The sequence below is a fragment of the Cucurbitaria berberidis genome, assembly GCF_010015615.1.
Source record: "Cucurbitaria berberidis CBS 394.84 unplaced genomic scaffold K460scaffold_2, whole genome shotgun sequence".
NCBI classification, from domain to species: Eukaryota; Fungi; Ascomycota; class Dothideomycetes; order Pleosporales; family Cucurbitariaceae; genus Cucurbitaria; species Cucurbitaria berberidis.
Genome location: NW_024468936.1, coordinates 1618656 through 1644319, shown reverse-complemented (window position 1 = coordinate 1644319; position 25664 = coordinate 1618656). Strand labels below are relative to the sequence as shown.

At 52.4% G+C, this 25664-nt stretch overlaps 15 protein-coding genes across 15 annotated transcripts; 9 read left to right on the top strand and 6 right to left on the bottom strand.

Moving 5' to 3' along the window:
- Nucleotides 1-501: 501 nt before the first annotated feature.
- Nucleotides 502-1428, top strand: K460DRAFT_279190 (uncharacterized protein; the record flags this gene model as incomplete). Its single annotated transcript, XM_040928312.1, has 1 exon — nucleotides 502-1428. One exon carries the CDS (start codon nucleotides 502-504, stop codon nucleotides 1426-1428), a length of 927 nt encoding a protein of 308 aa, XP_040790049.1.
- Nucleotides 1429-2304: 876 nt separating this feature from the next.
- Nucleotides 2305-4662, top strand: K460DRAFT_363552 (uncharacterized protein). Its single transcript, XM_040932844.1, has 3 exons — nucleotides 2305-2529; nucleotides 2596-2877; nucleotides 2952-4662. The coding sequence occupies exons 2-3, from the start codon at nucleotides 2713-2715 to the stop codon at nucleotides 4266-4268; spliced, it is 1482 nt and encodes a 493-aa protein (XP_040790048.1). The 5' UTR covers nucleotides 2305-2529; nucleotides 2596-2712; the 3' UTR covers nucleotides 4269-4662.
- On the bottom strand, nucleotides 4551-6318 carry K460DRAFT_58889 (uncharacterized protein). Its single transcript, XM_040938547.1, has 2 exons — nucleotides 5146-6318; nucleotides 4551-5090 (listed from the first exon to the last, which is right to left on the bottom strand). Exons 1-2 carry the CDS (start codon nucleotides 6077-6079, stop codon nucleotides 4834-4836), a joined length of 1191 nt encoding a protein of 396 aa, XP_040790047.1. The 5' UTR covers nucleotides 6080-6318; the 3' UTR covers nucleotides 4551-4833.
- Nucleotides 6319-6794: 476 nt separating this feature from the next.
- K460DRAFT_332513 (uncharacterized protein) lies at nucleotides 6795-8182 on the top strand. Its single transcript, XM_040930844.1, has 2 exons — nucleotides 6795-7072; nucleotides 7131-8182. Exons 1-2 carry the CDS (start codon nucleotides 6830-6832, stop codon nucleotides 7914-7916), a joined length of 1029 nt encoding a protein of 342 aa, XP_040790046.1. The 5' UTR covers nucleotides 6795-6829; the 3' UTR covers nucleotides 7917-8182.
- Nucleotides 8183-8842: 660 nt separating this feature from the next.
- On the top strand, nucleotides 8843-10783 carry K460DRAFT_383865 (GMC oxidoreductase; the record flags this gene model as incomplete). Its single annotated transcript, XM_040935471.1, has 4 exons — nucleotides 8843-9258; nucleotides 9317-9379; nucleotides 9429-10550; nucleotides 10603-10783. 4 exons carry the CDS (start codon nucleotides 8843-8845, stop codon nucleotides 10781-10783), a joined length of 1782 nt encoding a protein of 593 aa, XP_040790045.1.
- Nucleotides 10662-11850, bottom strand: K460DRAFT_306696 (60S ribosome subunit biogenesis protein-like protein NIP7). The gene is made up of 3 exons (XM_040930042.1): nucleotides 11690-11850; nucleotides 11334-11636; nucleotides 10662-11280 (listed from the first exon to the last, which is right to left on the bottom strand). Exons 1-3 carry the CDS (start codon nucleotides 11816-11818, stop codon nucleotides 11155-11157), a joined length of 558 nt encoding a protein of 185 aa, XP_040790044.1. The 5' UTR covers nucleotides 11819-11850; the 3' UTR covers nucleotides 10662-11154.
- Nucleotides 11851-12005: 155 nt separating this feature from the next.
- K460DRAFT_280509 (nucleolar complex-associated protein 3) lies at nucleotides 12006-14048 on the top strand (the record flags this gene model as incomplete). The annotated part of the gene is made up of 1 exon (XM_040928409.1): nucleotides 12006-14048. One exon carries the CDS (start codon nucleotides 12006-12008, stop codon nucleotides 14046-14048), a length of 2043 nt encoding a protein of 680 aa, XP_040790043.1.
- A 749-nt stretch (nucleotides 14049-14797) lies between these two features.
- On the top strand, nucleotides 14798-16048 carry K460DRAFT_352611 (ISP domain-containing protein; the record flags this gene model as incomplete). Its single annotated transcript, XM_040931663.1, has 1 exon — nucleotides 14798-16048. The coding sequence occupies one exon, from the start codon at nucleotides 14798-14800 to the stop codon at nucleotides 16046-16048; it is 1251 nt and encodes a 416-aa protein (XP_040790042.1).
- Nucleotides 16049-16730: 682 nt separating this feature from the next.
- On the top strand, nucleotides 16731-17280 carry K460DRAFT_414222 (uncharacterized protein; the record flags this gene model as incomplete). The annotated part of the gene is made up of 3 exons (XM_040937661.1): nucleotides 16731-16827; nucleotides 16995-17110; nucleotides 17169-17280. 3 exons carry the CDS (start codon nucleotides 16731-16733, stop codon nucleotides 17208-17210), a joined length of 255 nt encoding a protein of 84 aa, XP_040790041.1. The 3' UTR covers nucleotides 17211-17280.
- A 41-nt stretch (nucleotides 17281-17321) lies between these two features.
- K460DRAFT_363546 (uncharacterized protein) lies at nucleotides 17322-17927 on the bottom strand. The gene has a single exon (XM_040932843.1). It carries the CDS (start codon nucleotides 17621-17623, stop codon nucleotides 17327-17329), a length of 297 nt encoding a protein of 98 aa, XP_040790040.1. The 5' UTR covers nucleotides 17624-17927; the 3' UTR covers nucleotides 17322-17326.
- Nucleotides 17928-19060: 1133 nt separating this feature from the next.
- K460DRAFT_332497 (Di-copper centre-containing protein) lies at nucleotides 19061-20331 on the top strand (the record flags this gene model as incomplete). Its single annotated transcript, XM_040930843.1, has 4 exons — nucleotides 19061-19242; nucleotides 19288-19716; nucleotides 19774-20018; nucleotides 20072-20331. 4 exons carry the CDS (start codon nucleotides 19061-19063, stop codon nucleotides 20329-20331), a joined length of 1116 nt encoding a protein of 371 aa, XP_040790039.1.
- Nucleotides 20332-20502: 171 nt separating this feature from the next.
- Nucleotides 20503-21284, bottom strand: K460DRAFT_58851 (uncharacterized protein). The gene is made up of 2 exons (XM_040938546.1): nucleotides 21251-21284; nucleotides 20503-21133 (listed from the first exon to the last, which is right to left on the bottom strand). Exon 2 carries the CDS (start codon nucleotides 21062-21064, stop codon nucleotides 20675-20677), a length of 390 nt encoding a protein of 129 aa, XP_040790038.1. The 5' UTR covers nucleotides 21065-21133; nucleotides 21251-21284; the 3' UTR covers nucleotides 20503-20674.
- Nucleotides 21285-21823: 539 nt separating this feature from the next.
- K460DRAFT_363543 (uncharacterized protein) lies at nucleotides 21824-23491 on the bottom strand. Its single transcript, XM_040932842.1, has 5 exons — nucleotides 23187-23491; nucleotides 23112-23135; nucleotides 22887-23039; nucleotides 22573-22833; nucleotides 21824-22522 (listed from the first exon to the last, which is right to left on the bottom strand). The coding sequence occupies exons 1-5, from the start codon at nucleotides 23295-23297 to the stop codon at nucleotides 22106-22108; spliced, it is 966 nt and encodes a 321-aa protein (XP_040790037.1). The 5' UTR covers nucleotides 23298-23491; the 3' UTR covers nucleotides 21824-22105.
- Nucleotides 23492-23680: 189 nt separating this feature from the next.
- K460DRAFT_374531 (uncharacterized protein) lies at nucleotides 23681-24026 on the top strand (the record flags this gene model as incomplete). The annotated part of the gene is made up of 2 exons (XM_040934678.1): nucleotides 23681-23718; nucleotides 23774-24026. 2 exons carry the CDS (start codon nucleotides 23681-23683, stop codon nucleotides 24024-24026), a joined length of 291 nt encoding a protein of 96 aa, XP_040790036.1.
- A 305-nt stretch (nucleotides 24027-24331) lies between these two features.
- Nucleotides 24332-25494, bottom strand: K460DRAFT_392819 (uncharacterized protein; the record flags this gene model as incomplete). Its single annotated transcript, XM_040935905.1, has 1 exon — nucleotides 24332-25494. The coding sequence occupies exon 1, from the start codon at nucleotides 25328-25330 to the stop codon at nucleotides 24332-24334; it is 999 nt and encodes a 332-aa protein (XP_040790035.1). The 5' UTR covers nucleotides 25331-25494.
- Between the last annotated feature and the right edge of the window lie 170 nt (nucleotides 25495-25664).

Sequence of the window (25664 nt, the reverse complement as noted above, 5' to 3'; positions counted from 1 at the left end):
CCAGTCATCAGCACAAGGCGAGGAGGGGGGGAACTACTTGCCCTGCGCCATAGACGTCTTCCGTGCACCAGCCATGGCTTTCCTCATCTTAAGAGTAACCTTCCAAGGCCTACAATGTGTTTATCGTCTACTCTTATGTTCTGTAAATATTATATGAGGTTTCTCGCGGTATTTGAGCTGAGATATGTGCTCAGTAACAAAAACCAGGGAGCGTGACAAAGTCAAGCAGTTGAGAAAAGTATACATTTGGCTGATAACATTCAAGCCCGCGACTAGTTAAACTACACCAGTGGGATATCAATAAAGTCTGATTGTACCTTTAAAAGGTTCTAACGCGTCCAAGCCAGTGAAGTGCATCGACAACAGTGTGCGCCACTTCCCCGGACTATGTCACGTGTCAACCAAAGGTTGATTTCTCAGCCACAGCTTCACGCGAACCTTCCGCGTAGGTCTCCACATTTAAATACTTCACAACCACCAATTCTCCACATCAAGCACACGATGGAAGCCCCAGTCGTCAAGTTCAAGAAGCGGACCACCAAAACTGCCCCTCGCAAAGTTGCCCCGCCGCCGCCACGATCAGATTCCGACGCCTCGTCAGGCTCGGAAGCAGAAGGCGATGATGGTCATGTAGTCAAGCGACGGAAGATAAACGACCATGCCCTGAAGGCGTCCACAGCGGACCAGAAGGCCAACTCGAAATTTGAAGGGACAACAACGTACGAAGCCGACCGCTCGGCCGTAATAGAAGCAAGCACCGATGCCACGAAGCAATCGAACTGGTACGACGAGGAAGCAGACAACGCTCTGAGCTCCAAGAACCTGCTCGGTAGCACGCGCTCGAAACCACAAACACTCGTCGAGAAGAATCCCGACGCACCGACGCGACAGGTCGGGCCACAGAAGGCCTCAACGAATATCCGCACCATAACCGTCACCGACTATACGCCAGACGTATGTAAGGACTATAAGCAGACGGGGTTTTGCGGCTTCGGCGACAACTGCAAATTTCTCCACGCCCGTGAGGACTATGCAGCAGGCTGGAAGCTGGATCGAGAATGGGAGATGTCAACCAAAGGCAAGAAACCTGGAGGCACAGTTGTTGCATCGGCAAACAGGGACGAGAAAGAAAAGGACGAAGATGGCGTCGACCTGGCTATTCTCGACAAGATACCGTTTGCCTGCATAATATGCAAGAAGCCGTACAAGACTCCCATCATCACAAAATGCGGGCATTACTTCTGCGAAGCTTGCGCGTTGAAGCGATATCGGAAAGATCCGACCTGTGCGGCCTGCAGCGCTAAAACGTACGGTGTGTTCAACGGCGCGAAGAACCTACAAAAGCTGCTAGATAAGAAGCAAAAGTGGGAGGATAAGAAGAAGGCAGAAGCCGAAGCGGCGGAGAAGGAAGAGGAGGGCGGCGATTGAAAGGCAGATGGAATCACTACATGCACGAGACAACCATTCACCACTTCAGAGACCGCACAAGTACGACACTGTAGCGAACACTGACGCACGAGGCTTGAAGGAGGGCAATAGTGGAGGCAAGAAATGATCAAGTGTGGAGAGTACAGCTTCAGGATCAGCGTGGAGAGGTCATATCTGCGCAGATTTGTCGCAGGCTAGAAGGCGTCCTAGAGAAGTGGCCTGCTCAATTTGGGAAGTGTTGGTTACGTTCAACGAGTCAGAGTCCTAGAGGTTCATCGCTGTCCACAAGGTACTGCAGAAGCCCAGTATCTTTAGTGCGAGCGATGTCATGCTAGATACAGTCTCTGATAGCTAGCAAATGGACATGTCGTGCCCGAGACTTCTGTTCCCGTGTAACACGGTTCAGCCACAAGACGTAATACCACAGACTACCTGACAGAATGGACATGCAGTTGGTGGACTGTTCATCCCGCGGGATGCAGATAGACCAACGGTGCGGATAGGTGCATATCGCCTATCCGGATAGCCGTATTGGGAAAGCCTGGCGTCCATTGGCGTTGGTCGATTCGTCCATCGGCATCATGTGAAGGCCTCGAGATTTACCCGTAGTGTCGCTTCTGGAGAGCGGGTGACGGGCTGTGCATGGGCAATCGCAGTCAGTCGCGGTCCAGGAAGAGAGAGGCCTTGGACGCGTAGTTGTAAAGTGGGAGTGGATAGGCTGTTAGCGGTGAAGCTTGTGAAGACGCGAAGGCCTTCTGGAACCGTTGATCATATGCAGCCCCACCTCAAGCGAGCCTGCAAGAGGGAAGGCGCATCTGAGAGCAAAGACACCGTCCAGCAACTGGTCCTGGTCCTGACCACACCTCAAACGTGCCCCTCTAGACTTGTGGGCAGCAGAGATTTTGCTGCCTCTTGCGCCTCTTCACCTCGCAATTGTCTGTCCTGCGCCGCCTCCATCCGTCCGCGTGAGAGGACTCGAACTCAGCCGCCGTAGTGAGAGAGATACCTAGCAAGGTACTGCGCACGGCAGAGCACGCCCTGTGACCTTCACCCCGGTCCAATCGCCGCTGCATTTCCGAATGCGTCACATCCCAGAGCCAGGTACGCGCGACGGCAACAATCGCAGCCTGAACTGCGCATACAACCAGCATGGCTGACGCCGCCCAGGTGCCGCGAACCATCTATCTAATACGTACAGAATAACCTGACGTCGCGAATTCTCCCGCGCGCGCCCCCGTGACCGAGTCATCCGCCCGATTTGAGTCCTCGAGTACCAGCGAGTCCATGCTTCTTCACTCCGAACCGAGTCTGGCCGAGGTCCCAGGCTTCTCTCGAGAACAATTGGACGCCTTGGCCTGCAGCGTCGAGCTCAGAAGGCAGCAGCTCGAGAACGACATCAAGGACTATATTAAGCGCAAGCAGGACGAGCTGCGCAACTATGAACAAGAGGTACACTTCCGCTTGCGCTTGTCCCTAACCGTTTCGTCGGTTTGCCAGTATTGGGAGAGCTAATTCGGGTTTAGCTTGTAGCGCAGCACCGTTCGATGGAATGCGGAGCAGATTCAGGGCTTGCGGAGAAGGCTCCTACAAGCAATGCCGAAACCATCGCTACTTCGCCTACAATCGCTGGGCAGCCTGCGCAATCGCCGCCCAATATCAAGGAGCGAGAGCCCGAAGAAAAGGCCAAACGAACAAAGCACACACGCGTGCACAAGCGTGAAAAGGAACTCTATGGATTAGTTACGCCGGTATTCCTTCCGCTGCTCGACGCGCGTGATACGTCGCCAATCAAAAAGGAAAAAAAGCACCCAAAGGTAGACAAAGCCGAGCACGCAAACACTGCGGCAAATACAGAGCAAACTACACCGGCAAGAGATGCTGAGAAGAGCAGAGAAAGCCACAAGTCTAGGAGAGAATTAAAGGACATGGAGGGTGTAGAACCTGGGAAGGGCACCCAGCAAGAACCAGCCAAGAAACCGAGACGCTCACCGATGAAGAAGTCGTCGCTACGAGGAACCAACACACCAAAGACTCGACGGAAGAGAGTCAGCCTGGTCATCGACGGGCAAACCGTACTTCCCGCCGACACCGTAATCGAACCGCCTTTGACATCGCCCAGCAGCGAAGCGACCTCGGCTTCCAACTCGACGGCCTCACTCGACGAAATGATAGATCCTCGACTCACCAGACTCGACGCGCCCATCTACCTCGAGGCGGTGCACCACAGCCTTCCTCCCCCTGCTTCCAATACCGTCCATTCGCCCACAAAACCGCTCGTAGACACACGAGCCCCATTGACCGTATCAGACGCCTCGCACTCCCCACCTCTTCCCTCGCCCAGCATCCCCTTCGGGCCTCAGCAGTTTGCGACAAGAACATCCTTCGACTCCTCTTCCCAACACCCCGCACCGATACCAGAATCCGCAAGCCCAGACCCGATATACCCGTCCGACTACGCCCCGCCCTCCTCATTTGTGGACGACGAACTCGCTGACGAGCAACACTGGGACACATATGTAGGCGGTCTGCACGGCTCAGGCGTCGATGACGTAGATCAGGCGGGGAGCTATGGGTATCCGAGTAGTCTGGGCGCGAGCTACCTGGAGAGCTATATGCAAGGGAGGCCGTTGAGTGTGCGGATGCAGGCTGCGGATAAGGCGGGGTTGGAGGGGAGAGAGAAGAGGGAAATGGTCATGAAGAATAGGGAGAGGGAGCAGAGGGAGCAGCGGGAGCAGCAGGAGCAGAATGAAGAGGAGGAGTTTGGGCTGGACATTAAAGGTAGCCGTGCCAAAGAGGAGGATGATGATATGGACATTGTAGGAAGCATGGAAGGCTTCTAATAAGACTCAAACTTTTGCGGACAGCAGAATATGAGCAGCCAAGCCGGGTTTTGAAGATCTTGGACCATATAACGGATCATGAGCTGTCAAAATTGGATATGCCATCAAATTAGGCCCACAGAAGTGGGTCTGCTGTACGACCAGGCAATCTTGGATATGGGTACACTGTCGATCCCACACTTCTGGGTCGCCATTATTGGCTGCGACCTGGAGAGGTTAAACTGAAACATGCCGCTCCTGCTTCGGCAGGTTTTTGGTGAGGCATGCATGTGTCTCAGACGCTGGCGTAGATACTGGCGAGTGAACTTGTATATATGGGCGGCTTCTTGTCAATTTAGCATTTGGATAGGGTGCTTTTATTAGAGGCACACCTTTTGATTATTCAAAGCCTCATGTTGTTGAATTATCGCCTAATCTGTGCCTTAGTCCATCCAACGTCCTCTTGGTTAGTACGGTTGATGTCTGCTAAGAAGAGGAGAAAGTTATTATTATTGAGATACCGGAAACCCCTGAGCTATACGTGGGTTATAGGGAGACTACACGTGACACGACCTAAAATTGGTGCTCAGTCTCGCTCACTGACCTGCTCGACGCGATTTACTACTCTGTCCAGCAGAGAGACAAGCTCATCACTAACGAATCTTGGGTCGTCCTGTTGAATAAAATGACCACATCGAACAGCTGTGATAGGGCCAATGGCTTTCCCTTCGTCGGTGATCTGCACTAGACCTTCGTTATATTTTCGCCATGCGGGGTTGGCGTAGGCCATTGTAAGGATTTTAGGCGTGTGTAAAGAGCCTTGGTCTGTAGAGGGGAAATTAGCTAATGTACCAGGTTGGTTAGCGAAGGATGATGTAAAAGAGATGAGAGCACGTACAGGATTGCTCAGCAAAAGTCTCCCAGTCGTGGCCCACCACGGTGAGATACGGACCCCTTCCCAGATATCCTTCTAATTTGGGGCCATCCGAGTACGGCAGCAATTTCGCTAGATTGCGTCGAGATAGCCCCTCGTTATTCGGTACATCGGGATGAAAAAGCTTCCTATACTTTTCCCTCGTCTCCCTGACATCATCTGCACTTACGCCGGGTGGTAGCGTATGCGGATCAAAATTTGGGGCATCTGGATTCGGCCACAGCGTCTGAGAGTCGCTGTTCGCCATTATACTGTCCAGAAACAACAGTCCACACACCGTCCCAGGGTAAAACTGTGTAAACAGTCGTGCAAGTGCGCAGCCAATGCTGTTGCACACGAAGATGAGACAGGGATAGTGAGTAGGCTTATTGACGTCGAGGTGTTCTCTCCAGATCTCAAGGGTGAACTGCTTCAGTGCCTTGACAGCGGACACTGCGTCATGGCCATGGCTAGGCGGTGGGTCTTTATCGTCTGGATCGTGGTCCGAGTCGCCTTGGCCGTAGCGATCATAACTCAGTAGAGCGGGATAGGGAAGTCGTCCGGCCACGCGCTTCTCCAGAAAACTGCGGATAGTGGCATCCCAAGAGCTCCTTGGTAGCATAAGACCATTGAGAAAGACGATGAGGGTTTGGGAGAATGGGTTTGGGTGGTTGTTTCTGGAGGTCGAGGCGGGATAGTATGTGTAGTGGAGTCTTGCGCCTGGTTTGTTGTCGAGGGTTATAGAAGACACCTCAGGGCTTGGAATTGGTGGTAAGTCTTCATCAGAGGCGTTTGCGCTGCCTGGAAAGGGGATGGGAAAATTCTGGATGTGAGAAGTGTGCTTTTTGGCGGTGAGGATGGGGTCCATTTGTGCTCTGTTCGTGCCAGGTGAGTTGGCGGTGTTGGGGGTCACAGTCATTGTGACGGCAGTCCTGCTCTTGCTCGTAGCCCTGTTCCCACTATTGCTGATGTCGTACGACGTCTAGAGCGTTATGTTGAAGGCCTATCGATTGTGGCTTTGAAACTAGTCGCACTGGTGGCAGGCCTCGTTGCTCTTGTCTGGATTGAGTGAAGCGGTAGACGTCGGCAACTTCAGAAAGCAGAGGCAGAAGCTTGATGGATGTAGATGAAGCAAAAGGCTAGCTTCTGCAACGACTTCTAGTGTATGGAGTAGCTTTAGGGGGAGTATTGCTAGCCTTCCAAGATGATTACCCCTCCTTACGTTGTCCAAGGCGGGAGAGACAACCAGGCGGTGTTGGAACTACAAGCTCTCAACGCCAGCTTATTCGGCGTCGCCGATGGCTGACAGGGGGGCTAATTAAGATGCCCTTCAGCCTAGGAAAGGCAGGCCAGGAGGGATACAATGTAGTCTGAAGCGTTGCTTGTGTGTTCTGACCATGACCAGAGGGCCTCCCAGGCCGCTTATCGCAGCCTCCATTTTCGGGGGGATGATGACATGCAGACTCCACAACACCACCTTTACCCCACGCATGTGGCTTACCTACCATACGGTTGCAGGTAGAGCGTTAGGACTAAGACCGAGTGGGATACGAGTGTCTTCCAAGGTTAGGTTCTACCTAGGTAAAATACGAGACGGTTCCCGCCGCTGTCGTGGTTTCGGGGCACAGCAGCGATGCAGATCGGGCGCGCGCCGGGCGATGGATACCGTATGGCGGGGCGCCAGGTACCAGCGACCTATGACGTGGTTGCACGTCGATCCAGGTCGCACTTCCCTTTCACCTTGTCAACGCACGCAGATCCACTCGCCTCGTCAATCAATGTGTTGTTACCATGGCTAGCTTCCAACAGCTCCATCCGCAAACACTGTCCAACCTCCCCTCTTGACATTGTTCATCACTCCAACATTCATCACCAGCACCATCACCATCAACAACCCGAAACCTGCACTACTGTACGTTGGTCATGCATCTCTGGAAGTGCCGGACCATAGCTAACCACCTTCTATCTAGCGTTTAAAAGCATCCATTATGGCGAATTACGTCGACGCAAGCACCCAGACCATTTGGGCAGGACTGGCGAAGCGTGAACTCGTTCGTCCTGACATCCTCTTCACTGCACCAGACACCACTACTCCACCCGACGAGATGATAACAGACAAGGCCCAGACGCTCGATAGAATCCCCTCCATCACAGATGCATCCGTCGCATCCACGCTGCTCGAGAGGCGCACGAACCGTCCGGGTCTCGTCGCTCGCATCTCTCTACCCTCCTCAGAACTCGATGACGAGATTCTCCCATCACCACCCCCAACTCAAGCCAACCTCTCGCCTGTCCCTGCTGCCAACAAGCTCCACGCCGGCCACACTCCCTTGATCCCGCGCGCCTTGTCTCCCGTTCTAGGAGACAGCGAACTACTAGTAGAGGTGCAGCCATTCGTGGAAGAGCGAGTAGCTACGCCAGAGCACGATCAGGGCTTGAAAGGGCCGCTTGTCCTACCCACCAACCCAGTGGATGGCGCCGACGACCACATAGCATTGGACGCGTTGGATGACGAACTGGCCAAGATTGCGAAAGAGCAAAAGAGGTTTAGCAAGCTTCGGGATGCACCAGAGCCGACTCCAGCAGAGACTACCGCGGACACATTGCCACTCAGCCGAAAGGTATCCGCAGATTCCCGCCAGTCGTCAGAGGACGTCGTGGTTGTTGACGGTGTGAGACTCAAGAACCCACCGCTGAATTTCGGCATGCCTCTTGGCCAGGCGCCCCGAAGACGGAGTGAAGCTGAAGGGAGCTAGTAGCTTCGGGACATCTCTGGGGAGGCACGGTCGATCACGGCCGCAAGAAGGATTCTGCGTATTCTACTACAGCATTTGCATGGGAGCCCCGAGAGCGATTGGGTTATTAAAGGCGTTTGGGTAACGAGAATGAATGCTAGATTTGGAGGAAAGCGATACCCAGGAACAAGCCCTGTAAGGCCATTGTAGGTATTCATGCTACCGGCTATAGATTACCAGCCCAGCAGTAGTAAAGATAAAAGAATATCACATGAACCCTTAAGCAGCTTGTGAACACACTCTAATCCAACACCCTAGCCGTGCTTTCCGGGATCGGTTAGGCTAGGAACGGCAGATCCGCCGGGAAGCGACGACTGCACATGCTCCTTCCCCCTCACTCAATCTATCACAGACAACAGTTTATCCCGCTCTATTGCGGTCCTTGCCCCTTCGTCGTCAAGCCTTTCAAAGAGCGTAAGATGCTTGTACGAGTCCCTCGAATCTAGTCGTATCCGTTCCGATCGATCAGATAGAACCCATGACCGCCATGCACCTGTTCGCAAGATTAGGGACGCGTCGGCCACGCGGTTCCAAGAACGTCGGCCTGATGATTCCACTATTTATAGTCGCTCTATCCACTCATCAGAGAGTAGTCATTCGTTTAGAGACTATTCTCGCCGAGGCGGAGAGTGTATGTCAGGAACACCCCTGGCTATCTACTTCGTATCTAGACAATCATGGTTCAAAGTTGCCAGTCATACAGTAAACTGTGCTTCGGCAGTTGAACGAAGACGATGAATACGAGGGGTTGCGCTACCTTGTATCCATCGAGCATGGACTCTCTTTGCCTATATATCATGATTGGCGGGTAGCAGCAGATTGTTGAGCTGTTACCGCACTTCTAACACTATCTTGAAGAGACACCTTTCTTCCTCGAATTCGACAAGATGGGCTTCCTTTCGAAGGCCCTCTGGCTTCTCGCCAGCACTAGCCTTATCACTCCCACTGTCACCCAAGAAACTTACGACTACATTGTAGTTGGCTCCGGACCGGGCGGCGGCCCTTTGGCATCCAACCTCGCGCGCGCAAACTATAGTGTACTTCTCATCGAAGCAGGCGACCAGTCCACCCAAGGCAACTCAGGCCAGTACCCGCCGCAGATTACTTGGGACTTCTTCGTCAAACATTATGCGGATGATAGGAGGAACAAAATGAACAATAAACTGGTGTGGAAGACGAACGAAGGTAGGTATTGGGTCGGTGCAGGTGATAGTACGCCACCGAAGGATAGTAAGTTCTTGGGCGTGTACTACCCCCGCGGAAGCAGTGTTGGTGGAAGTAGTATGATCAATGCCATGTGCACGTAAGTGGAGCCTTTAGGCGATGGCACACTGCTGGAAGGGGTACTGATGATGCTGTAGTTGGCTTCCATCCGACAGTGACTGGAACTACATCCAGAATCTCACGGGTGACGGTTCTTGGAAGTAAGTGCAAGCATTGATAGTCGACAGTGACCCAACTGACGGCTGTAAGCTCCGTAAATATGCGTAACATCTTCCAACGCATCGAGAAGAACCACTACCTCCCAGTCGGCACTGCAGGCCACGGTTACACTGGCTACTTCGAAACCAATTTGAACAAGCCGACCTCAATTGGCCAACCTGCCCTCGGCATTGTTCAAGCGATCGCTGAGAATTTCTCAGTCTCCACCACCCAAGCAGATATCACGGCCCAGATGGGTTCTGATGCGAACTTTCTCGATCCCAAGCGTGATTGGAAGACCGGAATATGGGGGCTGCCTATGCATAACAAAGCTAATGGCGAACGCTACAGCTCCAGAGACTATATCAAGGATACTATTGACAAGAAATTTCCATTGACACTGAGTATAAATAGCTTGGCGACGAGGGTACTGTTCAGTAATGCCACATCCTGTGGTGGCAAGCCTAGAGCCACAGGTGTTGAGTTCCTGCAAGGCAAATCCCTCTACAAAGCCGACGCGCGGTACGCCGAAGGCTCTACAGGCGTCTTGAAGACAGCCATTGCACGCAAAGAGGTCATTGTTTCAGGCGGCACATTTAACACTCCGCAACTACTAATGCTCAGCGGCATCGGTCCTGCAGCCCAACTCTCCCAATTCAATATCCCTGTTCTCGTCGACTCGCCTGGAGTGGGACAAAATATGCAAGACAACCAAGAAATGCCCATCATCGGCCAGGTCTCTGGCACTACCAGTGGCGGCTTCTCTCAGCCCATCCTAATGATGACGACCAAGCACACACCGGACAGCGAAAGAGACATGTTCATCATGCAAGGCACTTTCGCGTTCCGTGGTTTTTGGCCCAGCAATCAAACAAACACCGCTTTACCGCAAGATGGTCCAAACACTTACGGTATGTCGATGGTCAAGAACCATCCGCAGAATAAGAAGGGCTACGTCAAACTCCTCTCTTCCAACCCTCAAGATACACCAGAAATCAACTTCATGCTCTATGAAGAGGGCAAGGAGACGGATATGGGTGCCATGAAAGACACCATTGCCTGGGCGAGGAAGATATATGCGAGTGCCAAAGGGATCAAGGTCGAGGCTAAGGAGCCACCTTGTCCAAATGGGCCAGATCCAGAGGGGTATTGCGGACAAGCAGATGAAGACTGGTGAGTCTTTGTAGAACTATCGCATTTCTGTTCTATATTAACGACTTTACAGGATCACCGGCCAGACGTTCGGTCATCATCCGACCAGCACTGCGGCTATCGGTAAGGATGGCGACGTGAATGCCGTTCTAGATGCAAGGTTCAGGGTCCGAGGTGTAAAAGGCCTTCGAGTAGTAGATGCCAGTGTGTTTCCCAAGGTGAGTAACTCCATACTCCTGTCGAGCGCAGTTTGATTGACTCGAACACCCCTAGATTCCTGGTATCTTCCCAGTTGTGTCTACGTTCATGATTAGCGAAAAAGCAAGTGGAACTTTGCTAGAGGACGCGGCGAAAGATGTGTGTGCAGCATAAAGTCAGGATATCAAGTATATAGTGAAGATAGTGGGGTATCTTTGATTATTCATGCTTAGTCTTGACTTTGCAGCTGATTATTCCAGCACAATTCACACTCTTTTCATGCCTCTGATGCTATCGCACTCACATACGAAGCTTTTCGAACTGTGGCTGCGTGCTTCGTCTCTTAAGCTAGCAATGCTACACTGTCGGCGCTTGGAGCGGGTTTTCCGTCATACATCCATAATGCTGTGTGCCATTGCGGGGTTTCTCAAGTCGTGAACAGCGTATCTTCTTCTCTCAGATACTCTCCAATATCTGCTTGCCGGAATGTGACGACGCCCGTTGGGTCCAACTTCCTTGCCTCGGCCGTCGACCGTGCGCTTACACCAAAGCCCTAGATCCCAGTTAGTATCATTTTCAACATGAAGTTCCCGCAGAATCGCTTACCAGTGGCGTATCGTTCATGCTCAACACTATCACACCCTGGTGTTCCGGGCAGTCCTCGCTCCACCTTCCGACATGCGCTTTGAGTACGTTTCCGCCGTAGAGGAAGGGCATCTCGCCATTCTGCTTGACCCACACCTTATACCTCGCATGTGGTGTGATCACCGACAGCGCAGTAATATGTAACCGGAATTTGCCCGTCTTTGTGAATTTTCCCAAGCAGATGCCGAGCGAGAGGAGCTGGTCGCGCGCTACGGATGTGGCAAGATTGGCGAGCGATTCGCGGACGTAGTAGACTCTTGATCCCTATGCAATTGTCAGTGCCTGACGGTAGACGTGTTGTGTGATGTTAAACGTACCTGTACACGGAAGACATTTCGATCTGCGCCGCCAGTGGGGTCGGCGATGAGGTGTGCTATGCCCTTTCCGCAGTATGTCGCGAGCTTCTCGAATAAGGTCTTTGTTTCTGGTTCTGTGAGTGGTCTCATCTTGTATGCGTGTGTAGTAATTCAAGGCGATGCGAAGTCAGAGATACTCGAGCGCAAGTCTGCAAACAAAAAAAGGTGGAGCGTCGGTAAAAGCGGTGAACTTTCTGCCCGACCTGCACCCAAAATTTCCAGTACCACTTTTGCGCTAACACGGGCAACCACCACAACTCAATTCTCACGATTTACGATGTCACGGGTACCGGCTGCAAAGAGGCGCCGGATTTCTCCTCCGGAAGATGGGGAGCGTACGAACGATACGGCCCAAGACCACAAGGGAACCTTCCTGAAGAATGCGGCGAAATGGGATCTCGAGCAGGATTACGAAACTCGGCCGCGCAAACTGAAGAAGCAGAAGGAGAACAAGAAACTGCCCGTTAGGACAACAGAAGGATGGGTAGCGCATCCAGTCGCCGCGGAAGATGTGAAGAGTGAAGAAGAGTCGGACAGCTTTCTAGGCTCAGGAAGCGAAGCCGAGGAGGACGTTGAGGAGGAAGAAAAGGTTGAGGAAGAACAGCCAAAGATACCAGCACGGCAGCAGATATTTGAGGCTAAAGAAGAGCTGGCACGCATAGCGGCCCTGGTCAATGAAGACCCTGAAGAGCACATTGGCGCTTTGAAGACGCTGGCTGCCATCGCAGACTCAGAGAATATCACGGTCAAGAAGCTGGCGTTGGCGACACAGGTGGCTATTTTCAAAGATTTGATTCCTGGATACAGGATACGACCTCTGTCGGAAGAGAAGATGCAGGAAAAGATCTCCAAGGAAGTCAAAAAGCTACGAATGTTCGAACAGAAGCTAGTCTCAAGTTACGAGGCATACGTAAAGCATCTAGCGAGACTGGCGAAGAGCAGTGGCTCCGATAAGGAGCAGATTGCAAGCCTGGCTTCGGTCGCTGTCAGTTGCGCGTGCAACCTTCTCGCGGCAGTTCCTCACTTCAACTTCCGCGGAGAGCTTTTGAAGATTTTGGTCGGAAAGTTGAGCACGAGACGTGTCGACCCGGACTTTGTGAAATGTAGAACGGCCCTGGAGAAACTATTCGAGAGTGATGAGGATGGCACTGCATCGCTAGAAGCGGTCACTATGTTGACCAAGATGATGAAGGGCAAGAACTACCATTTCGATGAAAGCGTCCTCAATACCTTCCTGCATCTTCGGCTGCTGTCCGAATTTGCTCACAAAGCTTCCTACCACTCCGTTGACAAATCGGAAGGCCAGCCTATGAGCGGCAAGAAGCTGAAGCAGACGCGCGAGTTCCGGACGAAGAGACTACGAAAGGAATTGAAAGAGAAGAAGGCGATAGAAAAGGAGTTCAAAGAAGCCGATGCCGCTGTCAGCCACGAAGAACGAGACAGAATGCAGGCTGAGACACTGAAGATGGTGTTTGTGGCATATTTCCGTATACTGAAGGCACGTTCACCAAAGCTCATGGGTGCGGTGCTGGAAGGGTTGGCACGATACGCACATTTGATCAATCAAGATTTCTTCGGCGACATCCTCGAAGCACTACGCGACATCATTTCTACCGCCGAAGTCTCAGCAGCGGCCGCGGTCGAGGAGGACTCTGACGCAGAAGACGAAGACGACGACGACGAAGCCCCAGATCGGAATCTCACACGTGAATCCCTTCTTTGCGTCATCACCGCCTTCGCCCTCCTCGAAGGTCAAGATGCCGCGAAAGTCGCATCGACGCTGAAACTTGACCTCAGTTTCTTCATCACGCATCTCTACCGCACGCTACACCCTGTGTCTCTCAATCCAGACATCGAACTCAGCACTAAATCCCTGCATCTTTCCGATCCTAACACCGCCCAATCGCACGCCGACACGGCAAAGATTAACGTACAAACGACCATTGTCCTACTGATCCGCTCTCTCTCCTCTGTTCTCTTGCCTGCTGCCTCAATCCGCGCCGTGCCCCCAATCCGCGTCGCTGCTTTCGCGAAGCAACTAATCACTATCGCTTTACACTTACCGGAGAAGAGCTGCACGGCTATGTTGGGGCTGTTGAACCGGATTACCAGAACACATGGCAAGAAGGTTGCGCCGTTGTGGAATACGGAAGAGAGGAGGGGTGACGGAGTGTTTGATGGGCTGAAACAGGAGATTGAGGGGAGCAATCCATTTGCGGCGACGGTCTGGGAGGGGGAGATACTGAGGATGCATTTCTGTCCTACGGTCAGAGAAGCGGTGAGCGGGATTGATAAAAACGTCATGGAGGCGATCAGGTAATCTCGGATATCGACTCTCTCGAGCAGTCAATAATACCTCGCGGACAACACGCTTCACGCACAAATTTCATTACGCTCGTGCACTGTACCATCTTCTTGCACCAAATCACTACTATCTCCTACCACTCTGCTTGCACATTCTACTTCCACTTTGCAACAAGCATCCTCAAGTCCCCGAGAACAGTCTAGATGACTTGCGCCCGCAGCTATCGGCACCAAGTGGATGCTCACAAGATTCCTAGTCGCAACTGGTTATGTTGCTGTTGCGCAAGGATGCGATTGGTCAAGGCTCACGCCATGCGATTGGCTGTTGGGTGCTTCGTTCTCAGTTTGCCACGGATACCTAAGAGCGGGGCGAACCGCAATAACGAGCAGAAAACGTAGAGCTAGGTTAGAGATGGGCACATGACTACCATCCTTCCAATATTCGCGATCGAGAGAACCCGGCGACGAGGTGCGAGGACTGTTTGAGAAGGTTTACTCTCGTTCACACTTGCCCGATGTGGCTACTTACGGCGGAAGTCGCAAGCGCGATTGGTTGGACCGAACACAGAGCTCGGTACTCGCAAACTCCTACGATAGGAGTCTCTTTATCGGAAGAGTTATCAGCTGGACCATATCAATCATGGCGATCGATGTGCCGGACAAGATTGGTATCGAATATATAAAGGTATCCCACCACGCTTTCCGGAATGCCGCAGTGATCCAAATTACTCTTGATTGTACCATCACCTTCAGTAAACAGCAGCCATGTCTTCGTTTCTCCACTACTTTACATTTAACAATTCCGCCAAGGAGACTGCACCCGTTAAGGAGGCCCCCATACGCGCTTTGCCCGCATCATGGTACACCTCTCAGGCCATGTACGAGTTGGAGCGCCGCGCCATCTTCTCGAAACGATGGCTCTTCATCACACATAGCTCGCGCCTGAAGGAGACTGGCGACTGGCTCCGCTTCAAGGACGTTGCAGGATTCGACTTCATCATCACCCGTGACAGGGCAGGCAACATCAACGCATTCCACAACGTATGCCGACATCGAGCGTACCCTGTCATAGAAGAGGAGAACGCCGGCAACAAGAAGATCCTGGCCTGCAGATATCATGGCTGGAGTTATGGTCTGAATGGAAGATTAGCCAAAGCGCCAGGATACCAGGAGCTAGAGTTTGAGAAGGAGCAGAATAGTCTCTTTGCAATCCACACCAAGATCGACGGTAACGGCTTCGTTTGGGTCAATATGGACGCTTCTGAGAACCCGGAAATCCCATGGGAAGAGCACTTTGCGAACGTCGACGTCCAGACCCGGTACAGCCATCTTAACTTCGACGACTATGTGCTCGACCACACTTATGAGCTGGATTGCAACTACAACTGGAAAATCGCATCAGATAACTTCAACGAATGTTACCACTGCCCCACGACCCACCCTGACATCCCAGCGTTCCTCAACTTGGACTCATTTGATAGCGACACTGTAGATGGACACATCCAGCATCACTGCACCTCGACGCCTGAACAACTTGCAAAAGGCCTGGATGTCCACAGCACATACTACTTTCCAAACGTGTCCATGTCAGCGTCTCCACACTTTATGATGATCCAGAAATTCCTCCCGTCTGGACCCAATAACTCGAACATCACGTATGAAATCTACAAGAACAAGAACTCGTCAAGCGAGGAATTTCACCTCATTGCCGACATGTACGAGCGCGTCATGCGCGAGGACAAAGTGCTCTGCAACGCCGCCCAGAAGAACCTCGACAGAGGAGTGTTCGTGAACGGGCAGCTACATCCCAAGTACGAGAAAGCTCCTCTTTTCTTTCAAAAGACGGTACGGGAAGTCATCACCGAGCACTTCCAGCGGGAGAAGAAGGAAGGCCGCGAGGTCTGGCCCGCGAGACAAAAAGTAGAAGGTAATGTTGGCGTGAGCAACGAGGACGAAGAGATATGCGCTGGCATTGCGTGTGGAAACGGCGCACAGAAGGAAGTGTTGGCGTGGTAGAGCTTCGATTTGTCTTTCTGTTGCATGGGTTATTTTTGGCGTTGTAGCGATGCTGAACGGATGGTGAGCAGGCGAAATGGGAGGCAAGACATTCTCATTGTGGTTGCTTGGATATGTGAGGCGCAAGATTGGGGAGGTGCGGCTGTGCGGCTCTGACGTAGCCCGAGCTCGTCAGCCCTATTTCCTGGGCAGGCGGCACACCCTACTCTGCACCATCGCAACCAGCTTCACGATATTCCTCTCTGAATGTAGTCGAATAGTATAGAACCAGTAAACCAGCTATCTGATCGAGTTCGAACTCTTTTCCTTGGACTCTCACTAAGCTTCAAATTTGCTGCTTCGAAGGTCCCAAAAGCACACATGATAACATGAGTTACACAAGGCTGAGCAGCCTAGCTAGCATGGCTTCTGGGTCGACTACTAATTCAGCTTTCGCTGCTGCTACCTACATTATTTCACGCCATGTCACAAGCCTAATGAGAGCCAGAAAGTTCTCCCGTCATAATCAGCTCTAGGGGCCCCTCCTGCCTTTTTGAGCGCTTTGTTGTTTTCATTTGTCTCAATTCTCCTTTCTCATATTTCCCATACTCGCGTTACCTTTGTTGTGCTACTATATAACTCTATCTTCTTATTCATTAGTAGCCGCAACGATCGAAATGGCGAAGCCCGATATCGATTCAGCATGTGGTACCAGCTATATGTCGGAGTCGGACAGTCTCTACTGAGAACGAGCCCCTACTCTAGTTCCGGCTCAAGAGGGAAAGACGCGTCCTATGATGGTTAGAGGTGATATTGCAGGTGCAAGCGTGTACTAGACGTTTAGTCCTTAGGGCGATAGGACATAGTACCCGTAGAACGCCGCGATTAGAACAGTCTATCGTCTAAATAGTAAGTACTGTTAGTGTACGGACTACAGGTGAGACATATACTGACTTTGTACCTCTAGAGAAGGACAGCGGAATCCTGTCAATGAGTCCAAACGTCACGGCACCTCAGAATGGACAACGCTGGAGGTTCAAAAGCATCACTGCGATCAACAACGACAAATACTCGAGTATCAACGTAAGAATCTGACCTGGTAGACGAGATTTGAAATATGGACATGCTGACTTTCAAGCAGTTGGTCGGTGCAGTAGTCGCCACATCTAGCAACCTCTCCTGACCTGCACCTTCCTCATCTCCTTCCTCCACAAACTCCAACACAAACACCTCTACCTCTTTCTATCCTCTCCCGTGGTTTTTAGGCAGCCACTGGCGCATCTATCGGGGGTGTTGCGCTCATAGCGTTCGTTGTTCTTGGCCTCTTCCTCTGGCGGAGACGAAAGCAACGACAAGTGCATTCACACCCACCACCTGAACCCAAAAACGTACCCATCGAGGCGCACGACACGCTCTTAACGAGGTATGGGATGTACCATTATAGTACGGCCAGGCAAGAGGTGCCATACAGCAGAATATATGAAGCGCCGAAGAACGAACGGCCTGCAGAGTTGCCGGGCCAGGCGGTAGAGAGGTGACGGCTTGGAAAAGCGAGGCAGGAATGAAAATGAATGAATCATATACGAAGCGCCACATTGGGCGTCGAGAAGTGGAGGATGTGCCACTAAGTACAGGAGATCAGCGTGGTAGATGAAAGGGTTACACGACGGCACTATCAAAAGCTTGTGTCTACATCGGTGCCTACACGCCGACGGGCATACATCAGACATACTTGCTGTGTGTCGATCTGTGTCAAGAAACTGGTATCCGATGACCACATTGTGAGCCCCTCATCTATCAAGGCCTTTGTGAGGGCAACCCGCTAGGAAAGTCTCTCGAAACCGGCTGTTATGAGCGGAAGACTCAAAATATTTCGAACACACAGTATTCACGTTTGTGGCTGTTGGCTCCGAAGTCCGCTCGGCAAGCGTAGAAGAAAGTAGACACCGAAGATCTGGATTAGCGTATCTTACGCACGAAGATCCGAACAGTACCGCAGAAGATCTAGACGATCGAAGTTGAAATTGAACTCGAAACCAAATCACATTAGCCCTAGCCTCGTGTTCGCTGGGCTCATAGTGATTTAGGCCGACAGCTGAGAGTTTCCGAGATGAACACTACTATCGGCTAAACGCCAACGCGCTGTTCTTCCAACATCCCTACATGCATGCAGGAAACGTGGGCCATGTCGTGCTCGAGAGTTAATCATTTTTTAACCTCACTCGAGTGCAATGGTAGTCTTCACTGGATATTCTGTTTTCACGATCTCAACCATAACCCCAACCAGTATCCAAGAGAATCGCACTACGATCTCCGGCAATTTCACAATTCGAAGGTTCGAAAACTTCGGGTCATGTTCTCGCTTATACGCACTTTCGTTCGTACTCTGCCGCTCCGCCTTTTGAATCTTCATATATATCAAGGATTGTAGTGCGCTGATCACCCGCGACAACCCTTCAGATTAAGCTTCATCTTGGATAGTCCTCGACGTCTCGTCTAACCGGTACGACTCCAGGATGCCGGCTTGGCATTGTGCTGAGCAAGAGAGTTCTCGCAACCACTGCAGCGCGACTTATGCTTCTTTGTACTCTTCAAAGACGCCATCACTCTGAACAGATTCAGGCATCCTACAGTATCCAGTCGAAGCTTCAGCTCGAGATTGATTGAGAAGTTGAACACAAAGCCTAGTTTTAACGTCTCGATCTCATTACCTCAAGTTTATACAGTCCGGATACTCATATTAACCTCTGCATCTGCCGGTCCTCTCATACTTCTCTCATTTCCCATTACGCAATGCCCGCGTGGTCCCTATACTTTCGTGATCACTGTTTCATCTCTCTCATCTAGCCCTACTTTATGCTCTTCGCTGGCGCGATCACTATGCCCTACACGGCTGCCTGACCAAACGCCACGCGCTTGACTCTGCCGCGTTTAAGCAGGGGAAGGATGGTATAAGTTGGAGAAGACTTTTCTCCAAAAGCTTTACCCCTCAGCTCTAAGGCCAAGGTGCAGAGTCTCTGACAGCGTTGGACGATGGCGGTCTATTTCTCGCCTAGAGCGTTGTACGCTCTGCTAGCTTCTGCTTTTCTTCTGTCAGTTCTCTGCGCTGCGGACGCAGTCGGTGACCTTCAGACCAAGGGACGAGCGGCTGTTGATGTTGCCATCGCGAAGTCAACGACATGTACGAAGGACAAGCTGCGTGTAAGGCGAGAATGGTAGGCCACCCTCCACTTTCCCAGCCCACTGTTAACGAAAACTAGGGGCGACATCACTGCTGCGGAGAAGAAAGCATACATCGCCGCTGTGCAATGCATTACCAAAGCTCCTTCCAAACTCAACCCAACCACCTATCCCGGCGCCAAAACACGCTACGACGACTTCGTGGTCATCCACATGAAGAACACGCTCAACATCCATGGCACGGGCAATTTCTTGTCCTGGCACAGGTATTACACGTATGCGTATGAGCAAGCGCTCAGAACGGAATGCGGGTATAATGGAACGCAGCCGTACTGGGACTGGGGACGCTGGGCCAACCCCGAAACCTCGCCCATCTTCGATGGCAGCGACACCAGTATGAGTGGACAAGGCGAGAAAGTCACGCATAACAGCAACGGCATCAAACCGGCTGGAAACGGCGGCGGCTGCATCGCGTCCGGCCCCTTCAAAGATATGAAGGTGAATCTTGGGTAAGTTCCCCTTCCCTTATTGTCATGGTGAATTCCCAGTGCTGATTCGTCTTCCAGCCCCATGGCAGCAATGAGTGACACCTCACCCCCCAAGAACCCGCGCTCAGACGGCTACGGCTATAATCCCCGGTGCATCAAGCGGGACATCAGCGGCTACCTCGTACAGCGCGATGCCACGCCGGCGAAGATAGCAGCACTCATTACGGGCAGCGCAGGGGTTGGGCCGTTCCAAGATAATATGCAAAATCAGGGGAACGTCCACATAGCAGGGCATTTCACTGTCAGCGGGGATCCGGGATCTGGTATGCTTCCCTCACCGTTTATGTCCTCTCCTCCAACTCCTAACGCTGATCAGATTTCTACACTTCGCCCGGTGATCCCTACTTCTATCTGCATCACTCCATGATCGACCGCACTTGGTACATCTGGCAGGCGCAAGACTTTGCCAATCGCCAGCAAGTCATCGCCGGCGGGACGTCAATGATGGGTGGCGGGCGAGCGCAGAGCCTTGAGGATGTTGTGGATTTGGAGGTGCTGAATGTGGATGGAAAGAGCTATAAGATCAAGGAGCTGGTGAGTACAGTTGCGGGTCCGTTTTGTTATATCTATGAGTAGATGGTGGGCATGTGCCCAGCAAGGAACGTCCAGTTGCTGTACTGCGACAATATACGATTGTGCATGTGTCTTTGGCGTCACTAAACTTCGACGTCTTCTCTCTACATCTCATCACAAGTCAGCATAGTATTGGACAAGATTTAAAAAGTGGAATGAATAGTATTGGTCCTCAGATTAGCTCTCCTGCTGTCCTCAGAAGGAACCACAGACCCCCATCAGTCAGCCTCTCAGCCAACCAACAGTAAGGTCACGGGCTCCTCAACTCGACTTTGGCTTTAATGCCCCGTCTCTTGGACAGAACATCATCACTGGACCCTTTCAATCTGCCGTTCAAAGTCAGATCTCAGTAAAAAGAAACCCACGTACACGCAACTCCAAGCCCACAGCCCAACGACAATGACCACGCACCCCCACACTGACAGTACAATGGCTTCCTCGAGAGGAGAGCCAAGGTAAAGGCGCTAGGATTGAAAACTACGTTTTCGTCGTCAGCAGCGGCTCGTCCTCCAAGCTTTCGCAAGGCAGCACGGCGCTTCGACTCTTTTACTTTTTCCTCAGTGCGCGGTGGGGATGGTTGGGTGTGGTGAACGAGTGTTACCCCGTCGTCTCTTGGCGAGTGCGTGACCCAGCAGCTCGCGAAATCGCTATCCGTCAACGTGCAATGACAGGACAGGCGATATGGCACATCTAGTATGATGGCGCACTCCCTCCGCTTTCCGTTCTTGTTTGTCATGCAGTGAGACGCCTGGGTTGATTAGGCCCGGGTGCCGCCTTGTGACTAAGGGTTGTCGTTCATTGGGATCTGGAGGTGTTAGCACTTGTCCTCGTCAATGACAGTGTTGCTACTCGCGAACGCCGATATAAAGACGTGGAGTGTAGCAGCTTATACGTATATAGCTGTGGGCAGGTTAGGACTTACTCGCAGCTCGGGTTGTGGGTGAGGTTAGAGAAGGTGGATGCGCAACCTTTCATATCCTTAGCAGCAGCGCGCCGTCACGTGCAGCGCTAGTACGTAAGCCGTAATCTGATGTGGGCTGTACCTCTACTATCGACACTGAGTGAAACTTACTCAAAGCAGCATGTTTGCTTTTCTGCACCGCAGTCCCACCGCATTCGCCGGCCACTCCAAACAAGCCTATGGAGTATCTGCAACACAGTCGCGAGTCCAGATTCCGGATCTACGACGACGAGCTCGAACAGTAATCTGAAGTTGCTAGACTAGACATCATCCTGATTTGCAGCGGCAGACCCGGTTCAATTTGCAGAGATACTTCGCTGCCAGAGTCGCGCCCTTCGACACCTCGTTCATTGATCGAGTCTAGTGGTCAACTGCATCTCGACATCATGACCGCTGCCAAATACCTCCATGGCGCAAGGTCATCTAAATCGGTTGCGAGAGCAAAGCCAGCCCACAGAATCAAGGTGGTCTTCAACTTACTTTACGAAGACTACCCTTGTGAAGTGTGTACATCAGATCATCACGTTCATATGCTTTCTCAAGTGCTTTACGTGTTTGGTAGTTTTCAAATGGTATTTGCTAGGAGTCGAGTGTTGTGACAGCAACCGCTAGGGAAGGAACAAGCAATGCGCAATAATATGGATAGCCTTTCTCAGGCTACTTTTCCCCGCTCCAACTCCGTCATCCAACTTTGTACAAGGTCGCCCAGTCGTGCTCATCTCCATCCTCGGAATCTCCACGCCGCGCGTTTCGTCGGGAGTAACCGCGGCGCATACGGCTCGCACGATTATACTGCAGGTATTTGGTCTCGTTCCCCTAGAACCTATCCCGCTGTCGTGTCCGGTAGACAGTGTACCCGACGTACGCACCGGTCAGCGCCAGACCAAACAGCACAAATTTTACGATGAACCACGTCCAGCTCCCACTCTTCTCCCTAACCATGAAGCTTGCCGCCTTCCCGCCAGATGCGCTCGGGCTTGAGGGCTTCGAGCCAGGGTTCTTCTTGTAAAGGTTCTGACTATTGACGGAGATTATGTCGTGGTGGTCGGAGAGTTCGCCTGTCTCGGCGGAAAAGCCCAAGTACGCGACCGGTGGGACTTTGAAGTTGGGGATTTCGAAGCATTGCGTCCACTCGTCTTCCGACTTGTATTGGAGTTCCAGGCGCAGGAATTGGTCCTGAAAGTAGGTCAGGCGTGCTCTGGTAGGCACTTGGGCATTGCGGATTCCGCGAGCCTGGCACCATGTTAGTCTAGCACCGGAGAAGGTATGAAAAGGGTACGTACAGAGCATCCAGCGACCTCGTTGGCCTTACCATCGTTGTCCTTGTCGTACACAGTCTGCCCATCACCGTTCATAGCCATGATGTAGGGGAACACGGTGCCGGGGCGGTTGTTCTTGTAGGTATCGAAGAAGATGCCGAGACCCTCGAACTTGTCTGCGTGGCCGAAGACGTTTCCTGGTTGAGCTCGCTGCTTGGTGAGCCACATGGCGAATCCATCGCCATAGAGATTGCCCTGGCCGTGGATCTTGAACTCGAATTTAATCTACTCGCGTGAGCTTGGAAGAGAGTCTATAACGTATGGAGGGTAAAGCGCACCTCCCAGTTTGTAGCCGTCAAGGGCACCCGTGAAAATAGCCAGCCATCGCGCGAGGGCTTGTCCGAGGCGAGTCGGATGTATTTGTCGGTTCGAATAATAGTGTCTCCGCCGAAGTCCCACCAGCGGCTCTGCATGTCCGAGTCGAGGTATGGCTAGACACAACGTCAGAAGCTTCCCTCTCTCTGGTCCTCACCGAGTGTCTCAGTATAACGCGTGCAACTTACAGGCTCGATGCTGTGTGTCCGTAGCTAAACGTCTATTAGCAACCTTTCCGAAAAGCTCCAGACGCGATAACCCACCGGGATAGCCTTGATATCAGGATCCTCAATCAGTCCACCAGATCGGGCCAAAGCACCCGTGAGACTCCCCGCCAGCAGGCACAAACTTGTCCATGGCCTTGCGAATAACATGGTTGCACGACGTGCTCCGCTTGCTGAGACCAGCTATCCCCCAGCTGTGGTGCGCAGAAAGAATGGAAGAAGAAGACTGGCTTCTTCAATCGATAAGAAGAATTACTGCGGGTGAGTGCAGGGCAGCTATGAGAAGAGGGGAATGACACGAATGGGCGACATGGACGTGCTGACTTCAAAGTTGCACCTGGGAGCGGTGGTGATAGAGTGGCCTTTCCGCGTGTATGCAGGGGTATATCGGCGCTAGAGGGAACCACCGTCGGATGGCTCTTGACATTGACGTCGACAACCTTTTTTTCGCAGAGTAACCACAACCGCCAACACTCACATCGCATTCCCATAATTACTCGACAGTCAACACGCGCTCTCTCCAATTCATCAATATGGATTCATTAGGCGCATCTGCCTTCCCCGGCGATCCGTATGTGCACTCTCATCCACACCACTCCCACACCCACTGATATGCATTCCGCCAGTAAAACGCAAATCATGCGTCAAGTCCAGCAAGAAGCCGCCATGCAAAACGCGCGTATGCTCGTCGAGAAGCTCAACGAACACTGCTTCGAGCGCTGCGTCCCGAAACCCGGCACCTCACTCTCCAAGGGCGAAGAGACTTGCTTTACATCTTGCATGGAGAAGTACATGAGCGCATGGAACACAGTGTCGAAGCAATATGTAGCGAGGATACAGCGCGAGAGCGCCCAGAGCGGTGCGGTGCAGAACTTGTAAGAGTCGCCGCCGAAGTGGGAAGAACCAGCAAGCGGAAAGACAACGACAAGTCTTGATTTTGGTTTTGGATACGGCATTTACGAATGTCGATGACGATCTTTATGTACTCGCATATGTACGATTGGCTTGCATGAACGGCAAATCTGGAAGAACAAAATGGGTACACGAAATTCGACATGTATAGTAGAAACTGTACCATACAATGTACAACAACAGCAAGCGCCGTGTACAAAACACGTCTGGTATATTGCCAACCTGAATGACCTGCTATATGATGCTAAAACCAACGCCGCTCGCTAATGCTCTCATTTCTTGGTAACCGTCTTCTGCCTCTGCGCATACTCCTTGACAATGACCGAACAGTTGACCTCCTGGCATAATCTTTTCCGCCTGGAGACGTCCAGCTTCGTTGCGAACTCCAATCCGCTCGCTCTCTCTACTGCCTCGATTGGCACCTCAAAGTCCGTGAGCGGCTTGCTGTTGGCGATGACAGCGTTTGGCAGGACGAAAGCACCCAGGGCAACCTTTCCCCCAAGCGTCCCGTCTTCTGCAAAGATGACCTTGTAGAAGTGTGTCGGCACGGCAACGTTGGGCGGGTTGCCAATCACCTCGTAGTTGACTCTCCACTTCCCATCCTGTTCGCGCTTGGGGAGGTAGAGAGGGCCAGTGACGACGCGGACGCTGGGGTACGTATGTGTGAGTCTTCGGCAGAAGTCCTCAAAATGAGCCCAGTAATCACGGTTAAACCCGTCCCCAACCTGCGGACACATGTTACTCAGACTGAACGTGTCGTCCATGGCCTCCTGGGACCATTTCGCGTCCGCAGCCGGCACTTGGTGGCCTCTGTCGTAGCCTGAGCGGAAGTAGTCCTTCAGCTTTGCGCGGAACATCTCAGGGATCGTTATGTCCTCGACAAAAACGGAGTGTTTCCGGTCTGCGTTGCTGTTCGCTAACGACTCGGGGGTGATGTGCTCGGCCACCCATGCTGGGTTACGCGTGCGGCGGTCGTACGAAGATGTGAGGGATGCGGCGGGTCGGAGGTCGTTGACGGGACCGGGGAAGCCGTATTGGAAGAGGCCGTTGGGGTCTACGAGTGGTTTTCTGGCGGCAGCGGACGGATAAGGAACGGCGGGGACAGTGGGGACAGGTGCTGGCCGAGGAGGACCTGTTACTGTAGTGGTAACGGTTGTAGAGACTGGTGTTGGCTGCCCTTCTTTCCTCCCTGTCGAGTAGAAGGCTGCTGTTGCTGCGGCGCCAGCAGCGGCTCCACCGGCGGCGATTATGGCGAAGGTGACTTTGGACATGGTGAGGATTCAAGAGTCGGGGAGGGTAGGAGAAGTGGATATATTCGGGTGGGTGCTGGCTTCGACCTTGTATATGAGCGCCTGGCTATCTTCACGGGACCACAGTCCTTCACGGCGCGTGAGAAATGTCTCAGACGCGTCCAGTTGTGCTCGTCTGGTTCGCTGGCGGCTATGCTCAAAGGTCATGCATTTTGCTCGACCCCGAGCTGGATACGCTAATCCACTCTCGGACTAGCACATTGGTCGCATCCGAACCTTCAATCCATGTTCTGACGGGAGCCTCCACACAATCAGGTCACCACCAACTGCATTTCTTTCGCCTGTTCCGGTGGCT

What these genes read in the sequence shown, in the direction of transcription:
- K460DRAFT_363546 (XM_040932843.1), bottom strand. Translation starts at nt 17,623, where the DNA reads ATGTGGCGCTTCGTATATGATTCATTCATTTTCATTCCTGCCTCGCTT.
- K460DRAFT_332513 (XM_040930844.1), top strand. Translation starts at nt 6,830, where the DNA reads ATGGCGGGGCGCCAGGTACCAGCGACCTATGACGTGGTTGCACGTCGA. An exon ending in AACCCGAAACCTGCACTACT is followed by an intron (nt 7,073 to 7,130) that starts GTACGTTGGTCA and finishes CCTTCTATCTAG; the next exon opens with CGTTTAAAAGCATCCATTAT.
- K460DRAFT_58889 (XM_040938547.1), bottom strand. Translation starts at nt 6,079, where the DNA reads ATGACTGTGACCCCCAACACCGCCAACTCACCTGGCACGAACAGAGCA. An exon ending in GACTTTTGCTGAGCAATCCT is followed by an intron (nt 5,091 to 5,145) that starts GTACGTGCTCTC and finishes CTGGTACATTAG; the next exon opens with CTAATTTCCCCTCTACAGAC.
- K460DRAFT_306696 (XM_040930042.1), bottom strand. Translation starts at nt 11,818, where the DNA reads ATGAGACCACTCACAGAACCAGAAACAAAGACCTTATTCGAGAAGCTC. An exon ending in GAAATGTCTTCCGTGTACAG is followed by an intron (nt 11,637 to 11,689) that starts GTACGTTTAACA and finishes ACAATTGCATAG; the next exon opens with GGATCAAGAGTCTACTACGT. An exon ending in GCATGAACGATACGCCACTG is followed by an intron (nt 11,281 to 11,333) that starts GTAAGCGATTCT and finishes ACTGGGATCTAG; the next exon opens with GGCTTTGGTGTAAGCGCACG.
- K460DRAFT_363543 (XM_040932842.1), bottom strand. Translation starts at nt 23,297, where the DNA reads ATGTTATTCGCAAGGCCATGGACAAGTTTGTGCCTGCTGGCGGGGAGT. An exon ending in GGACACACAGCATCGAGCCT is followed by an intron (nt 23,040 to 23,111) that starts GTAAGTTGCACG and finishes CGTTGTGTCTAG; the next exon opens with CCATACCTCGACTCGGACAT. An exon ending in TGACGGCTACAAACTGGGAG is followed by an intron (nt 22,834 to 22,886) that starts GTGCGCTTTACC and finishes TCACGCGAGTAG; the next exon opens with ATTAAATTCGAGTTCAAGAT.
- K460DRAFT_58851 (XM_040938546.1), bottom strand. Translation starts at nt 21,064, where the DNA reads ATGACAAACAAGAACGGAAAGCGGAGGGAGTGCGCCATCATACTAGAT.
- K460DRAFT_363552 (XM_040932844.1), top strand. Translation starts at nt 2,713, where the DNA reads ATGCTTCTTCACTCCGAACCGAGTCTGGCCGAGGTCCCAGGCTTCTCT. An exon ending in TGCGCAACTATGAACAAGAG is followed by an intron (nt 2,878 to 2,951) that starts GTACACTTCCGC and finishes ATTCGGGTTTAG; the next exon opens with CTTGTAGCGCAGCACCGTTC.